The sequence below is a fragment of the Phascolarctos cinereus genome, unplaced genomic scaffold (assembly GCF_003287225.1).
Source record: "Phascolarctos cinereus isolate Bilbo 61053 unplaced genomic scaffold, phaCin_HiC Scaffold_4;HRSCAF=312, whole genome shotgun sequence".
NCBI lineage: Eukaryota > Metazoa > Chordata > Mammalia > Diprotodontia > Phascolarctidae > Phascolarctos > Phascolarctos cinereus.
The window spans coordinates 666,207,228-666,229,961 of NW_027555847.1; the positions used below are offsets into that span (position 1 = coordinate 666,207,228).

The 22,734-nt window shown below is 50.8% G+C and overlaps 2 protein-coding genes across 7 annotated transcripts; both read left to right on the forward strand.

Annotated features, from left to right (window-relative positions):
• The first annotated feature begins 2,332 nt into the window (after positions 1-2,332).
• MATK (megakaryocyte-associated tyrosine kinase) lies at positions 2,333-12,590 on the forward strand. Of its 4 annotated transcripts, none has more exons than XM_020971403.2 (13): positions 2,333-2,474; positions 4,537-4,587; positions 4,986-5,099; positions 5,273-5,391; positions 5,631-5,850; positions 6,514-6,607; positions 7,701-7,766; positions 8,079-8,178; positions 8,580-8,664; positions 9,155-9,228; positions 9,657-9,852; positions 11,477-11,563; positions 11,894-12,590. In XM_020971403.2, the coding sequence occupies exons 2-13, from the start codon at positions 4,579-4,581 to the stop codon at positions 12,122-12,124; spliced, it is 1,395 nt and encodes a 464-aa protein (XP_020827062.1). In that variant the 5' UTR covers positions 2,333-2,474; positions 4,537-4,578; the 3' UTR covers positions 12,125-12,590. The 4 variants fall into 4 exon arrangements, 3 of the variants coding, with proteins under 3 accessions (XP_020827062.1, XP_020827063.1, XP_020827061.1); XM_020971404.2 differs by having other exon boundaries at positions 5,276-5,391; XR_002321483.2 differs by having other exon boundaries at positions 2,440-2,474; positions 11,407-11,563; positions 11,894-11,981.
• A 466-nt stretch (positions 12,591-13,056) lies between these two features.
• Positions 13,057-22,169, forward strand: RAX2 (retina and anterior neural fold homeobox 2). 3 transcript variants are annotated; one of them, XM_020971407.2, is made up of 3 exons: positions 13,057-16,357; positions 17,745-17,974; positions 21,110-22,169. In XM_020971407.2, exons 2-3 carry the CDS (start codon positions 17,753-17,755, stop codon positions 21,518-21,520), a joined length of 633 nt encoding a protein of 210 aa, XP_020827066.1. In that variant the 5' UTR covers positions 13,057-16,357; positions 17,745-17,752; the 3' UTR covers positions 21,521-22,169. The 3 variants fall into 3 exon arrangements, with proteins under 3 accessions (XP_020827066.1, XP_020827067.1, XP_020827064.1); XM_020971408.2 differs by having other exon boundaries at positions 13,057-15,585; XM_020971405.2 differs by having other exon boundaries at positions 13,057-17,974.
• Positions 22,170-22,734: the final 565 nt, after the last annotated feature.

The window sequence follows — 22,734 nt, forward strand, 5'->3', positions numbered from 1 at the left end:
TTTAATATGATTGCACATGTATAGTCTATATCAGTTTACAGTGCCATCTTGGGGAGGGGAGAGGAGAGGGAGGGGGGAAATTTAGAACTCAAAATCTTATAAAAGTAAATATTGAAAACTAAAAGTAAGTAAATATTTTTTTTTAAAGAGGGTGGGCAGGTCCAGCAGGGTCTCCAGGACCCTTAGGCATGTCTCTGTGGCCCTAGCTGAAGGGCAGACTCAAGAAGAGACATTGGGAGGGCAACTTTCTGGTGCCTAGAGAATGGAAAGGCCTTCTGAGGAAGAAATTCAGTTCTAAAATTGGTGTACCCTCAGTTCTCCTATGTGGTTTGTGGTCAAGGAGTGACAGATACAATCTGCTTCAGAGTTTCCTGACCCTGCTGAGAACAGGCTCAGAGCTTTGCTCTCTCTGAGAAGGAGGACCTCAGGAACTACCAGAAGGAATTACTAGCCAATGACCTCATCACCACAGAGGCCTCATCCATAATGGTGGCACAAAAGAGTTTGAGAATATTTGTTCAGGGAGATTGAATATTTTTTCATGGACAAAGCAATCAGGCTTTACTGATGACAGAAGTAGATAAGAAAGATGGGAACTAGGGCTAGGTGGGTGAAAAACACATACTCAGCCACCTATCTATGAGACTAACTCTAAATTAGAGACCTACCTGGATCTCCCCAGACATAGGAAAGGTCTCATCTTAGCTTGGGGTCACGCTTAGGGGCATTCATTAGCTCTGACTAAAGAACTGCCACCCAGAGGTTATGAAGAGAAGAAGAGTACTTATTAAAATGCAGCCAGGACCAAGGCCTCCTAATCGGGTCTTCCTGCCTCAGGTCTCTCCTCTCTGCTACCCATCCTTCATGCACTGGCCAAAGTGATTTTCCTAAAGTGCAGGTCTGACCATACCACACCACTACTCAATTCCAATGGTTTTCTGTTACCCCTAGGATCGACTATCAACTCCTTAGTTTGACATGACATCTTCTTTACAACCTGGCTCCTTCTTATTCTTCCCACTCTCTTCTGTATTACTTGTGCACTCTCATCCAGCCATACTGGCCTTCTTCACCCACATGACATCACATCTCTCTATCTTTTCCCTGGCTATAGACAGGCCTGGAATGATCTTCCTCCTCTGCCTCTTAGAATCCATAGCTTCCTAGCATCTAGACACCAGCTGCTGCTGCTTTTAAAGTTACTTTCCATCTGCTCTGTGCATCTATCTTAACATACCTATTTAAATATGTGTTGTCTCTCCCATTAGAATGCCTTGAGATCAGGGGCTTTCCCTCCCCCTTTCTTTCTTTCTTTCTTTCTTTCCTTTCCTTCCTTCCTTCCTTCCTTCCTTCCTTCCTTCCTTCCTTCCTTCCTTCCTTCCTTCCTCAGGGCTTAAATGTTTGTTGATTAATGCAACTTCCATTTTTATTTTATATTCTAATGTTTATTTTCACGGTACTTCTTTCTTGGTTTTGTCTAAAACCATTATTATTATTTGTTTACTCAATCTCTTTTGGTCAATTTTAAACTTCTTATAAAAATTTGTCACTACTGTGTCTCTGTTCCACATTTCTGTTGCTATTTTTGAGAAAGCCTAGCTACAGCCTTACTGCCTTGTGGCCTTGCTCTGCTCTCTTCTGGGAGATTGTCGTTCTAGAGTACTAATATCTTTAGGTCTAAAGTCTACAGAGATATATTTGTTTTGCTTCCTGGGCTTTAAGGCTAGGGGCAAAGGTATGTGAATTACACAAACTTAGCCAGATCATCTACTTAGACACCAAATGCCTGAGCTGGAAGGGACTTTAGAACATAGACTATCCAGAGCCGAAAGTTTGTCTGCGTGCCCCTTGCCAGTGTGACCTGAACAAAATCACTTCCCCTCTCTGAGTCTCAATTTCCTCGTTTTGCAAAAATGAGGAGGGTTAAAACTAGGTGAAGGTCATGATTTTAGAGGCCGTCTCATTCAAATGCTATCTCTATATTTTTTTAGTTGTGGGGAAGAGACTTGGTCTAATACACTCAAGAAAGTCTCTGTGGGCGTCAAAAAGGAAGGGGGTTGGGATGCGGTAGGCGCTTCCCATCTACTCCCCTCCTCCCACTCCCCCACCCCAAGGCAGGCTTGAGCGGACGGAGCCGGCGACTGGGACCGCAGTGTATGCATCCGGCGCTAGGACCGGCGAGGGCCTCCTCTGGGCTGCAGCGCCACCGCCCCTTTTCCACCCTGGGAGGGGAGGGAGAGAAAATGAGGAAACAGAGGAACTTGCCACAAGTTGTGCGGCTGTGGCCACCACGGAGCGCAGTGCCCACGACTGGGGCCCCCCACTAGTCCCAGGGAAGGGAAGGGGCTAGGCAGGAGAGGAGCCGGGAGTGGGGCCCCGGCGGCCCAGTCTGGCTCTGCCCGCGCCGTCCCCCATCCCATCCCACCCGGTGCTGTCCCGTGCGGTCCAGAGCCCCGGCGGCCCAGGCAGGGCAGGTGAGACGGGCGGGATGCTGTCCTGGGGAGGGGGCGCGCGCGGTCCGGGGGGCCTCACCCGCCCCTCGCCCTCCCAGGATGGGAGAGCGCGCCTGCCGGGGGGCCTGGGGTCTGCTCCCCGCCTCCATCCTCATCCTCACCCTCATCCGCATCCCCGTCCCCGTCCCTGTCCCCATCCCAATCCGGCGGCCGCCGTCTGGGCGAGGGGGGGGGAGGTGAACTCAGGGATGCATCTCAGGGTCTGGAAGCAGCTGAGCCTGCGCCCAAGAGCGGGGGTGGTGAGGACAGCACAGATTGTGCTGTTCGAGTACGACAATCACTGTGGTGGCTCCAAGTGTGTGACAGTCGCTATATGTGACTGCCGGTGTATGCCTGTGTGATCTTGTGTGGGAGACTGACATTTTTTGTGTGTGTGACAGTCTGCATAATAGATGGTGTGTCAGGTTGTATTTGACTACGGCTGTGGTTGTGTGGGCGTCTTGGTGGGTCTGCCTAGGTGCGAACCTGGGACAGCGGAGCGGTACGTGAATGGTGCTGGGGGTGATTACTGAGGAGTTCAATTGGGTGTGTAATGAACATATGTAGGGTGTGTGTTGTGCATACATGTCGAGGGGGGCTGTTCACCAGTGTTCTCAAACCATGGTGTAGAGTGTGGGCCTTCTGGGAATGTGTGTGCTGTGTGCCTAGCTTTCTTGTTGGGTAAATAGTGTGTGTATTTGCACTTTTGTAGAAAGGTACTTGAACCTGAAAGATCTCTCCGTTTTGTATTTTGTGTGCCTAGGCTAAGGGTGAGGGATAATCTTCCCCCAAAGAATAAATCAAAAGCCACCCCAGCCATCTGAACCTTAGAATTTGGGGACACAGAGGCCTCCCCCTCCCAAAAAGCTGTGTCTTCTCCATGACTTCTCCTTTCAGCTGTCACTGGGAACAGAGTGGGTTGGAAGATATGGGGTTGGATAGGCAACTCTGACTAAGGCTAGGGAGCCATGGAGAGGCCCAAAGGAATCCTGTCTTGAGACTTACTACCTGAGTGACCTTTACCTTCCTGGGGGTCAGTTTCCTTTTCTGAGGTCTTGTCCAGCTCTGATTCCAGGCTCCTTTGAGCCTGTGCTCCCAACTGAAGCAGAGGCACCCTCAAATACCTCCGCCAGTAGGTGACCCAGCACCCTTGAAGGGGCAGTTGGCCTTCTAGCCAGGGCTGCCAACAAAGTCATAGATCTCATATAGCCCTGAAGATGAAAGGAAATGGGGACTGGGGGACTGAAGGCTCAGAGAACAGCTGTTGGCCTTCAAGTGCACCATAGGAGCTAAAGCTAAACCTCAGGCCCTAGAGGCCTCAGGCTGTAGACAGCAAGGGGAGAACCCTGAGCTGCTGACCAATGTCCCCTGTGTGGCTTCAGAAATGACTTTGAGTCATCCCTTCCACCCTTCCACTGCCCCCCTTCCCCTGCCCTCCACATATCTACCTTTGTAAGAGAAAGGGGAAGAACTGAGCAGAAGCTAAACGTCTGACCTCCATTCCTCTCCCCATGCCCCAGTCAAATGGTGCTGGAGTCACCCACCCACTCATCTTGGCTCCAGTTCCCTTTTCCTAGGGGAATGTCCTAGGGGCTGAACTAGGCCAGGAGGAGGGAAAAATAGAATCCTGGAATGTAAGAGCTGGGAAGAGCTCTTAGAACATAGAATGTCAGATCTGGAAGGTCTTTAGGGAACATCTAGCCCAACCCCCTGATCTTACAGACTGAGGCCCAGAGAAGCAAAGTAACTTTCTCAAGGTCACACAGCAAGTAGGTGGCAGAGGTGGGACTGTAACCCAAACTTGTGGGCAATAAGTCTGGTGCAGTTTCCTCGTCTGTAAAATGGACACACACAATATATATGTATATGTGTGTGTATATACATGTATATACACATCTGTGATTCGCCAGTGACGGTGCATGAAGGAAGTGGGTGACAGCACTCCTAGGACCTCTTTACCAGACTCTCTTCTTGTACCCTGGGGAACAGCTCTGGGGCATGTGGGCCCTGCTTACCTGTTGCCTGCACATTCCTCTCATCCCAGGTAAGCCCCAGTAATCCCTGGATCCTCCACATCTCGGCCAAGATGCCAACGGTAAGCATGGCTTCAAACTGGGGCCAGGAATTTCCCAGCTTCAGGCTCTTCGCTGCCTCCCAGGCCCTCCTGTGGGTGCCCCTTGGTTGAGGTTGACTCATGTTCCCTCACTGGCTTCCAGTGATTAACTTGACTTCCCCTGGGTGCTGTTGGGGGTGGGGGGAGGATGGTGAAGCTGGGGATTAAGTTCAGAGATAACCCTCTCCTACATAGCCTGGGGGTCGGTGTCCACCAACAGCAGCTGGCTGTCTGCCCCACCCCTATGCCCAGGACCCCTCCCTCTCTTTTCCCATCTCTACCTTCCCCTGTTTCTATTTTTATCTCTCTGTATCTCTCCCTGCTCTTGTGGCTCTCTGTCTCTGTCTTTGAGTCCCACTGGACGCTATCTCTGGCTATAGAGACGCTGGACACCTGGTACTCAGTGCATCACCAAGTGTGAACACATGAAGCCCAAGCCAGGCGAGCTGGCCTTCCGAAAAGGAGAGGTTGTCACCATCCTGGAAGCTTGCGAGGTGGGAGCTGGGCCCCAGGTGGGGATGGAAGGGGCCCCGACTCTGGGAGATGCCTCTGGGGAGGTGAAGGTCTGCGGCCCATGAGCCAGGAGCTCGTGTACATCTCAGGGATAAGACCGGGCACAGCTTCGTATTCCCTCCCTCCGTCACCAGCTCTGGCCTCATCCCCTCAGCAGAGCAAGAGCTGGTACCGGGCTAAGCACCATGACAGTGGTCAGGAGGGGCTGTTGGCAGCTGGAGCCGTTCGAGAGCGAGAGGCCATCCCCACTGACCCCAAGCTCAGCCTCATGCCGTGAGTAGACAACATCCTCAGTGCTCACAGCTCTCACTGCCTCCAGGTGCCACTGTCTGTGGGATCTATTTTCCAGTACCCACTTGTGACAGTACCAGGATTCACACTGCCCAATGCCCCTTCAGTTCCTGAAGTCCAGGGCATTCTTTGCCCAAAGTACCCACATCCCCCTCCCTCTTCTCCCATTACCCCCAGGACTTCTGCTTCCAGTTCTAGGCCCTCTCCCAATTCACCCACAGGTGGTTCCATGGCAAGATCTCAGGACAGGAGGCAGTGGCCCTGCTACAGCCAGCAGAGGATGGGCTCTTCTTGGTGCGGGAGTCTGTGCGTCACCCAGGTGACTATGTTCTGTGTGTCAGTCACGGCCAGGAGGTGGTCCACTACCGAGTGCTGCACCATGGTGGACGGCTGACCATTGATGAGAGTGTCTCCTTCTACAACCTTATTGACATGATTGAGGTCTGACTGTCTCATCCTGTTCATTACCCCTAGTAACCCTACCATCCCTCAGTCCCTTCTATTAATCCTAGGGATCCTTCTCATCCCTCCCTCTGGCCTCCAGGAATTACTGATCTCCCCCAGGAACCTCCTTTGAGGGGTACAAATCCCTATGAGTCTCCCAAGACTCTGGACTTGAGACCCCTAAAGCCTCAGTCTCCCCAGGAATCTCCTAGTTCCCAACAACCCTGTATGGAAGCTAGAGTTCTACTCCCACCAATCCTGAGAGAATTTTCCAGGGAATTCCACCAACCCCCCAGCTTATCCCTACTTCCCTGCCTCCTGACCACTCTTATCTCTCTACCTTCCCATCCATTTCTCAAGATTCTAACTGGGATCTCAGCCCAGCTTTGGTTTCCAGGGAAACCAATCCAGCCGTCAGCAACTAGTGTCCATGGGAACCAAGCCCCCCTGGCTTCTCCAGCCTCTCCTCAGCTTTCTGAGGGTCAGTGGTCACCTAGGAGGGAGCTAGAACCGGAAACCCTCTCAATTAGCCAGATAGCCACCCCCACAGCCCCAGGAGAGAGAGTCCAGGCCCCTTTCCCTAGGAGGCTCAATAGCCTGTACCCCATGAGCATGTCCCAGCTCAAGCTGCCATCTGTCTATCTGTCCATCCATCTTCAGCATTACATGAAGGACAAGGGGGCCATCTGTACAAAGCTAATGAAACCCAAGAGGAAACATGGAACCAAGTCAGCTGAGGAGGAGCTGGCCAAAGGTGGGGGCTATAGGGTAACCCTGGGAAAGGAGGATATAGAAGCCTCTTTTTTCCCAACTCCCTACAGGGTAGAAACCTTAACAAAAGGTCTTATTGGGCAGGGAATCATAAGAGGGAAGGGAGGAGGAAACAAGCATTTCTTAAGCACCTATTATGTACCAGGCAGTGTGCTAAGACAAATCCCTTCCTTTCTCTGGATCCTTATTTCTCCATCTGGAAATGGGTACAGCAATGCCTGCATCAAGAGGTATTATTACTATGCAGTGATTAGAGAGAGTATCACCCCTAAAGTTAAGAAGACCAGAGTTTAAGTTGTCCCTCTGACCCACAGTGATTGTGTCAACATGGGCAAGTGACTTAACTTGTCTGTGCTCCCAGGCAGTTCTTTAAGGCTGTGTAGTACAGATGAATTTACTATCTGAACTAGTGGAGGGAGTTTCCATGCTAAGAGTCCTACCCTGATGAAATCCCAGGACTAGATTAAAAAAAAACAACCCAAAAACAAAATCCCAGATCCAAAACAGAAGTAACCGCTACAATCCCAGAGGGCTGTTGTGAGGGTCAAATGAGACAGTGGATGTAAACTGGCTTTGTAATTTTGTGAAGTGCTATTTTTGTAGTAATAATGTGTCCACATGGCTGGGACAACCTGTTGTACTTGTTGGTAGCATTTATATAGCTCTTTAAAGTGTGCAAAGTGCTTTACTTTGCATCTATTTGCATCTGTTCCCTCAGTACTGGCTAGAAGGCTGGTCTTTAAGCCAAGACTCCCTGGGTGCGTGTCCTTCTCTAGCATATACTAGCTGTGTGACCTTGGGAAATCAAATATGACCTCTTAGTGCTCTGGGTGGCTTTCTAAGCTGCAGAGCAGGTGCTAATATGCATTGTTGGAGGGGGTAACCTATCCGTGGAGTTCAAGCACAGTGACCTCACAGGACCAGTCCCTTTTCCTGTCCCTGTCTCCTTATGTTCAACCTAGCTGAAGGAGGGGAGAAAAGGCCCTCCTTGCTGGGTGGATGAAGTGTCTGGAATAGGGCAGGCCACTGCAGGGTCCTGGATCCCCCCGATTCCTGATTGGGCTTTTTCCTCACAGCCGGTTGGTTACTGAACCTGCAGCAGCTGACCCTCGGCACTCAGATTGGGGAGGGGGAGTTTGGAGGTAAGTGGGAAGGAAAGGGGGGGGTAGGGGAGCGGTAATTCCACTAAGGGTCACTCAGCTTCTCTCCCTGGAACCCCTGCCCCTCACCCCCACACACCGCTGGTCCCAGAGGCTGTGACACACAAGGGGAGACCAAAACCTGAAGAAATTCAGTAAAGTCTGAGCTCAGGAAAGAAACCCAACCCCGGAGCCTGAAAGAGACGTAGACTGTGGTGGGGGAAAGGTTCTGGCGTGTGGAGAAGATGGGAGTGGGGGCTTGGATGGGACCGAGGCCAAGGCTCAGACACCTTCCCGGGCGTGGGCTTGTCCCAGCCGTGTTGCAGGGGGAGTACCTGGGCCAGAAGGTGGCAGTGAAGAACATCAAATGTGACGTCACCGCCCAGGCCTTCCTGGATGAGACAGCTGTAATGACGTAAGGCTCAGGACCCAACTTGGAAGGCGTGGAAAGAAGCCCCACCTTTTCCTTCCCCGACAACGTCCCAGGGCGTGGGGGAGGAGGTGGCTCCCAGCTCTGGGGCAAAGCAAATGAAGCCAACATTTAGGGGCTGGACGTTCTCAGGTGTGTTTGGTTTATTCGGGTCTTAGAATGCCTCAGCTGGAAGGGACCTTATGGGGAAGAGTGAGTCCTGGGCTCCAGTCCATGTCCAGACCTGGGCGTTCTAGCCCTGTTCATTTACTGGGTGACCTTGGGCAAGTCCGTTCGACTCAGTTTTGTCATTTGTAAAATGAGAGTTGGACCCAGGATGGATGTGTTGTGGGCACCCCCTCTCTCATATGCACGCAACCTCCATCCCTCTTCAAATCTACCCCCAGGAAGATACAGCACAAGAACTTGGTGCGGCTGCTGGGGGTCATTCTCCACCAAGGGCTCTACATTGTCATGGAATACATGAGCAAGGTCAGCTTGAGCTCTGTCCTCTCCATCCCTCTTCTGGGGAGGGCACATGCCTCCAATTTTTCTGCTCTCTTCCCAGCTTATTCATTCTCTCCCCATTGCTACCCCACTCTTCCTTGGGCTACTCGAAACCCAGTCTTCCCCATTGCTCAGATCCCAGAACCAGTCTAAAAGGGGATGGTGGAATCTAGAGGAGGGGACAGGGGGCTGAAGAGATCTGGGGAAGGAGGATGATGAATGGGAGAAGAAGAAAGGATAGAGGGATTTGAGGGAGGGGGCACAAAGGACTTGAGGAAGGGGTGAGGATTGAGGGAGGAGGTAAAGTACACTCAGGGAAAGGGGAAGGAAATGGAAGGGGGAGGATAGAGGGAAGATGAAGGGGAGTGGAGAAACTCAGGATTTGGGGGAGGAAGTGGAAAGAATTGGGGAAGGAAGGAAGGAAGCAACACAGCCTATAGAAACCCCCCTCCTCTGCCCAATCTTCCCTCCATAGGGGAACTTGGTGAATTTTCTTCGGACGAGGGGCCGTGCCTTGGTACACAAGGCTCAGTTGCTGCAATTCTCCTTGTAAGTGAGGGGAAGGGAGCTTGAACCTTCACAGACATTTTCTGAGTCCCCAGGGAACTGTGGGGCAAGGCAGGCCAGGCCCCAGAAGTGGCACATTGTACAAAGAGTGCTGAAGTTGAAGTCAGAGCACCTGGGTTCTAGTCTAATCCCTGCTCTGTTACTTATTATGGTCATCTCCTTGGACAAGACTCTTTCCTTCCTTGGGCTTCAGTTTACCTATCTGTAAAATGAGGTGGGGGAGAAGGGAGGGGTAAATGGGAGGTGGGGGGAGGGGGGATGGATGGACCAATGGAATCTCAGGCCCTTCCAATTTTAATAATCTGATCTTCAGTGTGTTTGTGCCTTGTGCTGGGACCAGGGCATGGGAGACTATGGTATAAAACTTACTCTTAATCCCCGACCCCTTTTTCCCCCACTTTCTGAGCCAGACATGTGGCCGAAGGCATGGACTACTTGGAGGGTAAGAAACTTGTACATCGAGACCTGGCTGCCCGAAACATCCTCATCTCTGAGGACCATGTGGCCAAGGTTAGCGACTTCGGACTGGCTAAGGCTGAGCGAAGGGGCCTGGATACCAGCCGACTCCCGGTCAAGTGGACTGCACCTGAGGCCTTGAGACATGGGGTGAGAAGGGGTGGGGATCAGGAGGATCAGTCAGCTGTCTAGGGGGCCATTGGAGTGGGGGTGGAGGTTAGGTGAGCCCTCAGCTGAAAGTCCTAGAATTTCAGAGTTGGAAGGGACCCCAGCAGCTATCTAGTACACCCCAAAGAACTCATACCCCGCCAAATCCCCACTACAACATACTTGATAAGTGGTGATCTGGCCTTTGCTTAAAGCCCCCAACCCCCTTCGGACCCAATCCACTACCTCCAGAGACAGCCCATTACACTTGGTAAGCTCTTTGGTGAGGGTTTTTTTGTTTTTTCCTAAAGTCAAGCCTAAATTACCTGTTTGCCTCTCACACTCCCTGCTTTTAATCCTGATCTTTGGGGCCAAGCAGAACAGCCTAATAACCCCATTTCCATGTGAGAGTCCTTCAAATACTTGAAGACAGCTTTCCTTCTTCTCCCCTTCCCCCCTAGTTTTGTCAGGTTAGACATCCCTGGCTCCTTCCACTAGTCCTCATGGGGCATGGACATAAGTGCCTTCCCCATTTTGGATGCCCTCCTCTGGACACTCTCCAGCTCATCAGTAGCCTACCTAAGCCGTGGTACCCAGAACTGAACACAGCAGCCCAGATTTAGTCTGACCATGGCAGAGCACAGCAGGACCTTCAGCCCCTTCTTTCTGGAAGTCAGGGCCCTTGTTGCAATTCAACATCTTATTAGCCTTTTTCCGCTGCCCCATCACAATGTTCCTCTGACATGCTATGTGACCTTGGGCAAGTCACTTGATTTCTTAATGAGAAAATTGTTATCACCTGAATTAGATGACTAAGTACCTTCCCAGTTCTTACATTCTGTGTCCTAGGGATGCTCCCACCTCTCTGGCTGTCTATAATCTAAGGCCTCTCCCAAATCGAACATTATCTGTTCTAAGGGCCCTCCCAGCTCTGACATTTGGTGTCCTAGAGGGCCCACCCAGCTCTGACTTTCTGGGTTCTGAGGCCTTCCCAGCTCTGACCTCTTGTGTTCTAAGGCCCCTCCCAGCTCTGACCTCTTGTGTTCTAAAGCCCCTCCAGCTCAGACCTCTAGTGTTCTAAGCGTCCTCCCAGCTCAGACCTCTAATGTTCTAAGGGCCCTCCCAGCCCTGACATTCTATTCTAAGCATTTATTGAGCACCTTCTCTGTACCCAGCCTAGTGTGTTCTTTGCTATGGAGGAGACACACGGTTTCTGCACTCAGGGAACTCACAGTCCCACCAGAGATACAGGACACTCAGAGAAAAAACACCAAATAATCCAAGCCTTTTTTTATTCTGGACAGATCTGTGGTAGATTTGGAGTGGCAGGAGACCAGAGGAGGGAAATCCTTTAGATGGAATGGGATCAGGGCATGTTTCCTGGAGGATGTGGGACTTGAGCTGAGACTTCAGGGAGAATTCCAATAGACAGAGGGTGTGATGTGAAGAAGGACACATGCAAGGGAGGTTCCTTCCCCTCCAGATCCCTCCTCCTGTTTCTACACACCACCCTCTAAGGTCTTTCTCCCTGCCCTGACCTTCCCTGATGATATATAGTCTAGGGTCAAGGGATCCCATAGTCTTCCCCTCATCTCACCGGTCCTCCACTTCCAATCCGGACCTGCAGAAATTTTCCAGTAAGTCAGATGTCTGGAGCTTTGGGATCCTTCTGTGGGAAGTATTCTCCTATGGCCGAGCTCCGTACCCCAAGATGGTAAGCATAGCAGTGAGGTATGCCCTAAGATCAATTGGGCCAGAATACTGGGGAAGAGTAAAGCTTCAAGTTCACAATGGCAGGGCAGGGACAGGATTAGATGGGGGAACCCTGGAATCACAGAGAGAGGGTGTGTGTGTGTGTGTGTGTGTGTGTGTGTGTGTGAGAGAGAGTAAGTATAGTCCAGGGACAGAATTAGTGGGGGGCGGGGATATTCCAGGGTCACAGTGATAGAGTGAAGGCCTAGATTGGGGTTTGGGGGAGAAGCCATGGAGCTGAGGATGAGTCCAAGCATCCTTCGACGTCTCCTTCTTGTTGTCCCCAATTCAGTCTCTGAAGGAGGTGTCTGAAGCTGTGGAGCAGGGTTACCGAATGCAGCCCCCGGAAGGCTGTCCTGCCAGTGTTTATGCCCTCATGGGCAGCTGTTGGGAGGCGGAGCCAACTCGTCGTCCAGCCTTCAGGAAACTCTTGGAGAAGCTGGCCAAGGAGCTGAGGAACACAGCAACAGAGCCTGTCCCTGAGGGAAGCTCAGCTGGACCCCAAAGCCTCCAGGAACCTTGAACCTCTGGCCCTTGTGCCCCCAAGGCTGCACACCAGACTGTAGGATAAAGTGGAGGACTTCCAAGGGCCTTGCCCAGCCCAACCCCACTGGGGACTGGAGGGAGATTGGAGAATGTCAAAATATCTCCTCCTATCTCTTGTTCTCCCTGGATAATTCCTGGGCTGAGAGAGACACCCAAAAGGGGCCTGGGGTTGGGTGGGAGAGTGCATGGGGGGGGTGGGGAATGTAGAGCTGTGCTACAGTTGATACGTGCCCTCCCCCTCCTCAAGTTTCTGGTGCAATCTGGCCTCAGTTTCCCTGGACTACAGTCATTCCTCTGCTGGCAGTGCCTACTTGGGGAATAGCCAGGGGATGTAGGTGTGGAGATGTCCCCAGATGGCCTATAGAAATCAAGAAGCCCAAGGGAGGGCCCTGGCAACCTGGGAGAAGGCGATAAAGGACATGGAGGCTTTATTATTCTGAGAACTGGCTTCTGTGTCTCTTTGTCCCCTGCCCTTCTTAACCTCCCCAGCAGAGATCCTTACTGCATTACACCTGTCATAGTCAGCTTGGTGCAGGATCCCTTTGTCTGGAGCCCAGCTCTCATATTTGGTATTGCACCAGGAACGTCCATCCCTTCCCTAAGATCTTCCTGGAATCTACCCTGAATCACAGCTTTCCATGATCCTGCACCCATGGTGATCTTCCTGGTGAAAATCTTCTCCCAGGATCCTATCATGGAGATCTGCTCCCCTCCTGGTGATCTGATCTGGGATCACATGTCTAATTTGATAAAGGATCTGTTCATGGGATCCCACCACCCTCTGACTAGCAGATATCTTGGATCCCGTACCCACAGTGATCTAGCAAAGGAGGGCTCTCTTTCCTTCTGGAACTCATCCCAGGGAAGGTAATGCAGTGACTTCCCCCAGAGCTCCTGGAAGCCAGTGGGTCGGAACAGGCCTTGGAATGAGCTGGATGCAGTGCGATGAGCTGGAGAGGAGCTCACTGGGGCTCTAGGAAACAGAATCCCAGAGTTGAAAAGGATTTCAGAGGCTGCCTTATCCACCCTGCACCTGAGCAAGGAGCGTCTCCAGCAACTGGAAGGCTGAGGAGGGAAGCCTAGTGCTTCCTGAGGCTGCCCATTCCTCTTGGAGTAGCAGCAGCTCTAAGGAAGTCTTTCCTTTAACTCCCCCTCACCCCAAGTTCTGCCTCTTGGGCCCAGCAGAGCAAGCCTTCTCCTTCTTTCATAGGATAATCTTTCCAATACCTAAAAGATAGGTCTCACGTCTTCCTAAAGTCCTAAGCATTGCTAAATCTTTCAAAGGAGGCCCTTCTCCATCTTTTTCACCTGGAAAGACATAAACCATGCCCTCGCTTTCCCTTTGGAAACCTTGAGGCTCCTTCTGAAGAAAGCCCAGAGGATTGGGGTCAGGACTGGGGGCAAATGAGGGGCCATCACAGCACTGCACCCCAGCTTGAATGGCACCACTGCCTATTGGAGCACAGCCTAAGGGTCACCTGTCCCCTGTCCTTCAGGGGCCCAATAATCTGTGGGTTGGCCTTTCTCCTGCCCCCCCTCCAGGCCTCTAAGCTGACACAGCTGTCTGGGAGCATCAGCCTCCAGGGCATAAGAGGCTCAGGCTGGGGCTAAAGCTACAGAATGCCTTAACCCTCCCTGATACTACCAGCCTGCCCTCTTAACCAATTTGTGGCCAATTAGTGTAATTGGGAGACTTGTAAAGATGAAGCTCGTTAATGTTTTAAAGTGATGAAGCAATTAGGGGCCTCGCAAGGAGGGTAATTATGGAGGGGGCTCCCCCTCCCTCTCCCAGCCTGCTCTGATCTCCACCACTATCTCCACTGTCAGCCTGGACATACTGGCAAGGGCTATTGTGGATACAGAAGGTCAGAGCAAGAAAGGGAGACAGTCGAAATCACATAGGCCTGCTTTTATAAAGAAGGAAACTGAGGTCAAAGGAAGAAGACGCGAGAGCCTGGGCTTGCATGCTAGAACTAAACCCCAGGTCTCCTGACTCACAGCCCAGTGCATGCTACCCAAGTCCAAGCTTCCTCCTTCAGGAGGATGGCATGGTGGTCAGACCTGGGTTTGAATGCTGCCCTGATAATCTGTTAGCTATGTGACCTAGAGCTCTTTCTGGATGTCAGCTTCTTCATGAGTCAAATGGGGATAATAACACCACCTGTCACGATCCACACCACAGGTTGGTTGTTGGGGAAATCTTTTACAAACCTTCAAACCTGTTTATTCTTCAACCGACAAGTGTTTTACAATGCTGGCTGTCAGGCAGTGCTGAGCAGTGGAGAAGTAAAGATAGAAGCGGCCTTAGGCACCTGGGTTTGCTCTTTGGGGTAGTTGGAGGCCTGGATCTGGGGTGGAGACACATAATGGAGGTAGGCAAACAATTACCTAGGTTTCTCTTTGGCCTTGCACTATAGGAGGGTAACTCCCAAATATCTGGGTCCCAGACCCTAAGCCCATCTCTCCAGAGTCTCTCCCTGTCCTCCCTGTCCAAATCTTGGGGAGGCTGCTGGAGTCATCTGTGGTCTCAGTGGGAGGTAGTGAATGCAGCCTCTCAAGGCGGTTGGGGGTCGGGAGATGTCAGGATCTCTGAATCTGCCTCTTGGCCTAGCTACTAACTCGTCAGTGACCTTAGGTGAATCTCTGTGGCCTCAGTTTCCTCCTCTGTAAAGTGTGACTGCTTCACATAAAGTCCTCCTTGCCTTCTCTAACTTCCCTTGGGGTTAATGCCTCATCCTTCGAGTCATGCAAGCACCCTAGCTTCTCCAAGGCCAGATGAGCGGAGCACAAACTCTGGTGAGTCGTGTTGAGAAGGAAAGGCAGTGATGGACCATGCCAGACCATCCTGGCTACATTCAGAGAGGTGCAGTATGGTGGCTTCAGGGGGATGAAATGTGTCGGCTCAGCAAGTCTTGAAGACCATCTATCCATGGTGATCTGCTTTAGGTCCTTGGACGACTGAGGTTCAGGAACCCTGGGCTCTGATCTCATAGAAAGGATTCCTAGTCACAGACCAGCCCTTTCCAACTCTGAGATACTGTGATTGACATGCTCCCTAATGGCTTTCCATCCATTAGTCAGAGGGACTGGAGGCACAATGGAGGAAGTCTGCCCCTCTCCTCTAGTCTCCCACCTGTCTTATATCACTCTATAAGCTGCCTGTCTACCAGGACTTCCCCTTTGTCCATTCTACTCAGTTAACCACTTCCCCCACCCCCTACCACCTTCTAGACCCAGGGGGACATCAAGGGGTAGCAGCTGTCTGTCATCCTTAAAGGGGAAGGCCTCCCAATTAATCACTGGCTCTAATCTCTCTTCCAGTTCTCCTCCCATTGCTTTCTAGTCTGTAAGGGCTTAAGACAGGGGTCTGTAAAGATCTGCAGAGACAGGTGGGTGTCCCAGGGAGGAAGACTTGACTGGAAGAGCCCCCTGTTCCTGGTGAGTGCCATGTGGCTAAGGGGGTGGCTGAGACGGGATAGAGGTGGGAAGAATCGGGTGGCTGGCAGGAAGTAGTGTCAAGGGGATGGTTTGAGGGGACCCGGTGGAGTCAGGATCCCCAACAATGTGCCCCCCTGAAGACAACCCTGAGAGAAAGACAGACAATGGACACACAGGGAAAACAGATTGAGCCAGATAGAGACAAAGAATTAGAAAGCAAAATGGAGACAGATATTTGGTGGCAAAGAAAGCCTGGGAGCCAGAACACCTGAGTTCTAGCGCTGTGGAAGAGGGAGCAAATATCTGCTTTTAGAATCACAAGATCTCAGGGGCAGACAGGGTTTCAGAAGGCATCTACTCCAAGCCTTTCCATTCTTAGAAAAGTTGTCATCCAGTCTATAACTGAAAAGCTCCGGTAACAGCCACTTCCGGGGGCTTCCCATTCTGCTTTTGAGCAGCCCTGATTTATAGGAGATATTTTCTTTTATTGAACCAAAATCAGCTTCCTTCCACCCTCACCCTGTGGCTTCTTTCCTTTATTTCTTCCCTTTGTGGCCATAAAGAACAAGCTTAATTCCTTTCCCACATAGCCCTTCAAGTAATTGAAAACAATTAGCGTATGTCCCCTGAGTCTTCTTTCTCCAGGCTAGATGTCCCCAGGTCCATTAATTTCTCGTGTTTTCCAGTGCCCTTCCATCCCAGCTGCCCTCCTTTGGAAATGTTCTGGTTTATCAGTGTCCTTCAGATGTTGCCCCAGAACCACGAAGACGAGGTCTGACCGGGGTAGAATACAGTTGGATATAGAATACAGTGTTGCCTCTTTCTTTATAAACGCTCCACCTCTGCTAATGCAGCCCGGGATCAAATTCCCTTTTGGGGGCTGCCATGCTGAGGCCATGAATACACCTTATCCTCTAGCATTTTCTCCACATCAGGCCATAACCTGTAATTGGGCCCTTGAGTTTTTGAACTTGGTGGCATGTTTTTTATAATTATCCCTAAATTTGATCTTGTTAGATTGGACCCATCATTCTAGTTTATTGATATTGTTTTGAATCCTAATTCTGTCATCCAAGGCATTAATTTAGGCTCAGAATGCAGAACCTAGCCTACTGAGGAATATCTGCGGAAATAAAAGAAAGAACTAACAACTTGCAGCTGTCCAGCAATTGACTGGGCTTCCCTAGGAGCGAGTGTGTGTGTTTTTATTTAAACGCCTGAGCAAGGTTTCCAGGCGGTGCCTTTGCCCCTAATCCAGCCTCAATACCCCTGGAAGATCTCTAGTCTGTGGGATCAACAGCTTAGCCCCAAGCTGGCTTCAGAGAGAAAAGGGCTATTAAGGGGCTTCAATGATTAGCTGGCAGTGGGGGAGGGGATAGACCAGCCCCTTAGAAACATCCCATTGAACCTTAGACTCTCAGAGCCAAAAAGGCCCTTTGGAGACCCTGTAGAGTCCAACTTTTTTATTTTACAAATGGGGAAACAAAGGCTCAGTTTAAGTGACTTGTTCAGGATTATATTGTGAATGAGTAGTAGATTCTATTTGTAGTTTGCTAGAACTTAAGGCTAAACTGAGGGCCATAGAGGTCAAGTGATTTGGCCAAGGTCACAGGATTCAATACACACTTATTAAGTGCCTCCTATGTATACTAGGCACTGTGGATAGGAAAAGGAAAAAGTGGCAGTCCCTGTCCTCAAGGAAAGAAACAAGCAATTTATTAATTGATGACCTTGGCAGATAGGTGCTATTATGATCTGAATTTAACAATTGAAGAAACTGAGGTTAAGTGGCTTGCCTAGGATCTTGTAGTCAGTTAGTGGCTGAGGCTGGATCTGAACTCTGGTCTTCCAGATTCCAGGTCAGGAGCTCTATTTACTGCACCACCCAGCTTGCTTACATTCTTCTAGGGGATATGACATATGTACGTGTAAGCAAATGAAACATAATTTGAGGAAAGAGAGGGCACTAGTGACTGGGTTGATCCAGAGGGCCATCATGGAGGGGGTGGTACTGTGCTCAGCCCGGAAGGGAGATAATGACTCTTTTCTCCAAAGTGTTCTTCAGACAGGCCAGGGGTGGGCAGGGCTGGGGGCAGGCTGCCCATCTTCCTTCCTCTCCCTCCCCCACCTAATCTTCTCTTCTCCCACTGCATGCTTAGGTGGGGCAATGTTTCTGAGCAAGTGTGAGGGGGAGCCAGCTGAGGGAAGGCCCCCAGGCTCCTTGGAAGCAGAAGAGGCCCCCAAGAAGAAACACAGGAGGAACCGCACGACCTTTACGACCTTCCAGCTGCATCAGCTAGAGAGGGCCTTTGAGCGCTCCCACTACCCTGATGTCTACAGCCGAGAGGAGCTGGCCACACAGGTCAACCTTCCTGAGGTTCGGGTGCAGGTGAGACTGAGAGCAACGTCCCTCAAGTAGCTTAAGTCCTAACTGTCTTTCTCCTGCACTTCAGGTTGGGGGTGGAGGGGGCACCCTCTATAGAAGACAGAGACCCTGAATCCTGCCTTCAGGGAGCTCTCAATCTAGGTGAGAGACAAGACTTAGAGTTGTGAAAGAATCAGAGCTCAGGACAGGAACGGATACAAGCGAAGACAAACTGAGCCAGGAATTCAGAAGAGAGAGATATTGCTGGGCTGTGGTAGTCATGGGTGGGTCAGGAAAGTGTCCCTGGGTAGGTGGATAGGCAAAGCAACAAACTGGTATTAAGTGGTGATTATATGCCAAGCCCTGCGTATAGAAATACTAGCAAAAATAAAGATAACCCCTGCCCTCAAGGAGCTTACAGTCTTAATAGCACTAGGTATTAAGGGGGAGGCGCTAGCATTGGGGAGATCAGAAAAGGCTTCTTGAAGAAGGTGGGATTTTGGCTTAGTGGGACTGGAAGGAAAGCAGGTAAGCCAGGAAGCAGAAATGAGCAGGGAGAGCCCTCCAGGCATGGGGGGGCAGTCTATGAAAATGCCTAGAGTCTGGAGACGGAGCTCTTGTTTGAGGAACAGCAAGCAGGGAAGCTGGCATCACTGCATTGGGAGGGTGGGGGGGAGGGAGAGTGAAGTGTAAGAAGACTGGAAAAGCCATCTCCGGTTGTCCTGATCTATATCTTGTCACTGGACCCAGATGGCTCCAGAGGAGAGAGTGAGGCCGGTGACTCTGCACAGCCCGCTCTCACTCACATCCAATTCACTTGCATGTCACCACATCACCTTCCTGATGTTATGGTCCTCTTCAAGGGGCAAAGGGGGCAGCTAGGCGGCGCAGTGGACAGAGTCAGGAAGACCTGAGTTCAAATTTGGGCTCAGACACTTGACATGTACTAGCTGTGTGACCCTGGGCAACTCACGTAACCCTGATTTGCCTCACCCCCCCCACCAAAAAAAAAGAAAAAGAAAACAAACGACAAAGAGAGTTTATATTTGATCCTGTAGGTGATGGGGAACCATTGCAGTTTATTAAATAGGAGAGTGGTGTGGCCAGATTTGTGCTTTAGGAAGATTATTTTGATAGCTAAGGAGGGGATGGACTGGAGTGGGGAGAGACTTGAGACAGACAGACCAATCAGAAAGCTATTTCAATAGTCTAACTGAAAAGTATTGAAAGCCTGCCCCAGGGTGGTAGCAGTGTCAGAAGAGAAAAGAGGCAGTATATGAAAGATGTTATGAAGGTTAAATCAGCAGGACTTGGCAACAGATTAAATATGGTGGGAGAGAGGCAAGGGAGAGTGAGGAGTCCAGAATGAGTTGTCTTCCCCCATTGGACTACATGTAATGCTGCTGTTGATTCTCTCTAATTTACCCCGTATGTATCTTTTCTGCATACCGTTGTCTTCATGTCATCTTCTTCATTACTGTGAGCTTCTTGAGGGCAAAGACTGTTAAGCAACATACAAAAGGGAACTGGAAAGTAGGGGAGAGGAAGGGGCAGCAGGAAGATTCTAAGACAGAACAAAAGCTCTAGGTTGGGAATGAACCTAGGGGGCCTAGAAGAGGATGAGGAACCCATCTTGGCAGCAGTCGACGCAGTATTCATAGCGGAGCAGGGAGGGAGGAGACTGTAGATTAGGGCCAGAGGATGGACCGTATTGGGGTTCCTCTTGTAGACAGTGGGAACAACAAAAGGTGAGTGAGCTTGGGGAGGTTGTGAGCAGTGTGGTTTTTGGAGGACGACTGGCTTACCTGTGCAGGAATGACTGGAGGAAGAGAAAATGGAGGCTGCTGAGGAGGAAGTTGGGACAGACAGGATCAGATGGGGGCTAGACAGTGGTGGGGCTAGAGAGGAGAGGGTAGAAGTTGGGGACATTGTGCAGGGAGACTCATAGAATGTCATGAGTGGAAAGCACCTTAAAAACATCAAACAGAATGCCAGAGCTGGAAGGCCTCTTAGACAACATCTGGGCCGGAGTTCTTCACCTTGTTTGTGTCATGGACCCCCTTCTCAGAATCATGTTTTTTAAATAGTTGAAGAAAATGTTAAATTTTGTGTAGATATTAGTGAAAATGAAAATGTAATTTTTTTTCCCCCAGCCAAGTTCATGGATCCACTGAAATCTTCCCTGGACACTTCGGAAGTCTGTGGATTCCAGGTTAAAAACATTGGATCCAGATAAATCCTCTCATCATACAGAATAGATAGATAGATAAATAGATAAAGCATTTATTGAACACTTACTAAGTTCTAGGTACTGTGCTAAGTGTTAGAGGTACAAATACAAGCCAACAAAACAGTTTTTACTGTCAAAGAGTTTACGTTTTAAGGAAAGGAAGACAACATATATAGAGCCGCTGGAAAGTGGGGGTGGGGGTATGGATAAGGCAACTGGCAATGAGTCAGAGAAGTTTGGCGAATGAATCAAGCCAGAACTGAAATGAGAATGGTTGGGGCCCTTCAAGAAATAGTGAACCAGGGTAGGGAATCACCAGTCAGGAGAGTGAGCCTTAGGGTGGAAATTTCTTCTGGGTAAGAAGGCAGCTGGTGAAGCGGAGAAATTGAGGCCAGGAAATGCCGAAGAACTTCCCCAAGGTTGAGGCGGTGGTGGAGCCGTTATTGGATGTTGGGGTAACTGCTGTGAAGAGTAATAGGGAGGAAATTTGGGCTCTCCTAGATACCCCTTCTCTCCCCATGTTCATCAACCATGCCCCATTCCCACCCGACCCCAAGCCCTCCAAGAGGAAGGCAGACGCTTATAGGGACCGGGAGGCTGGGAGGTTTCTTGTCTGGGTTGATCTGATCCAGAGCCAAGAGCTTAGAGCCTAAAGATGAAAGTGACATGATTATCTGCCCTGCTCCCTGAAAAGGCTATTGTGATTGCCAGTATCCTTCAGGGAGTTAGAACTGTAGCAGAGGAGTTAAGTTTGATGCTAAGCTGAACTTTCCTGACTGGGACAACCTTGGAAAAGGTGCCTGAGGCAGAAGGGAGCCTCCTTTCCTGGTCTGAGGCTAGATGATATGGGATGGGCCACAGAAAGTCCCACTTAGATGCTAGAAAACAGGCACAAAGACTCCTATCTTCTGTCTCCACCATCCTTCTAGGTCTGGTTCCAGAATCGTCGGGCCAAATGGCGAAGGCAAGAGAAGCTGGAGGCCAGCTCCACAGCAGCAGTAGCAGCAGCAGCAGCTGCCACCAAACTTCCCGAGGCCCCCATGCTGGCCTTTTCTCGGCCTCCCCCAGCTGCCTCACTCCCCCTGGACCCTTGGCTGACTTCAGGTCCCCCAGCCATGCATGCCTTCCCAGGCTTCCTGGGACCAAGGCCTGGTCTACAACCCACCTATGGGCCTCACGCCTTCCTCCATACCTCCTCAGGACCCCCTCCTTTTGGGGAGGCCTTTGGCCCCCTGGCAGAAGCTGGGGATGCCCACGCTCGAAGCTCCAGCATTGTCTCTCTTTGTTTTCGGGCTAAGGAGCACGTCCAGACTCTTGATAGGACCTGGCAGCCTCTCTGACCCTTTGCTTGCCCTTTTTTGCCTTAGACTTCACCGAGGATAGCTGGGCTTTCAGGATCCTCTCTGCTGTGCTCTCTCCTCCTGCCCCAACCCACTTTGGAGCCCTTCAGGGATGCCCAGCAGGAGCCAGGCCCCGTGAACAACTGTTGACAAGGGCTTTGACCATGTTAAAGATGGAGCAACTGAGAACCAGAAAGCTCAAGAAACTTGGCAAAGGCAACACAGCTAGAAAGTCGTAGGGCCAGAATCCAAGAAGCAGGATTCTTCCCAGGGGAGGGCTGGTAAATGTTTAATAACCAGCTCTCTAAAGACAAAAAAAGTACGCATCCAGTCCTTTAAAATTGGATCTGAGTCATTAATGTTTTCTCCATGACTTTCCTAAGGCTAGATGATCAACCAATCAAGCTCCCATTTGTAGGGTTTGCCCATTCCTGACGCGTAAATGTGCACACTGAAAATTTAGCAGTCGGCTAGAGCTGCTCGAGTCACCTCCAGCAGATCAACCCTGGTTCATGGGGGGGGGGTGAGTGGGGACAGTGGAAGACAGGCCATTCGTTGGTTCCTTCCCATCTCTTCTTGCTGAACGGCAGGGGAATGGGGGCACCCTGTGTTCATGCTGCCTTCCCAATAAAGTTGGGTATGTACGAAAGGGTGACAACATGGCTCTCTGTCAGGGGACTGACTCTGGGGCAACCATGGGAAGGAGGCCCTAGAATGTCAGCAGAGAACTCGGGTCCTGAGTCTAACTCTGGCGCTCCGCCCTTTATGGCCCGCTACTTTGCAACACTGATCGTCAAAGCTAGAAGGGATTTCAGAGTCCAATTCACCCGTTCTCCTCCTTGATTTACATGGGAAAACAGCCAAGTAGGGAATAGATTCACCCAAGGTCATACATTGAAGCAGGGGCAGTGCCAGGGCTCAGGTCTTCTGGCTCTTGGCTAGGTATCATTTCACCTCTGGGAATGTGTCAAGCACTAAGTAAGGAGGAGGAGGAGGCAGGATTATTCCCTCCCCCTCCCCCACAACCGTAGACCTCTGCTATCCCGAACTTCCCATCCCAGCAGCCCTAGAGGTGTATGGGAGGATGAGGAATCCTAGAGTGGCAACAAAAAGGAAAATGGAGAAGTTGAACAGACGGCAAAGTGTTGGGAAGGGGAGTTGGGCAGCGTAAGGTACTCAGTGTCACAGAGCCACCAATGACACTTGGAGAACGT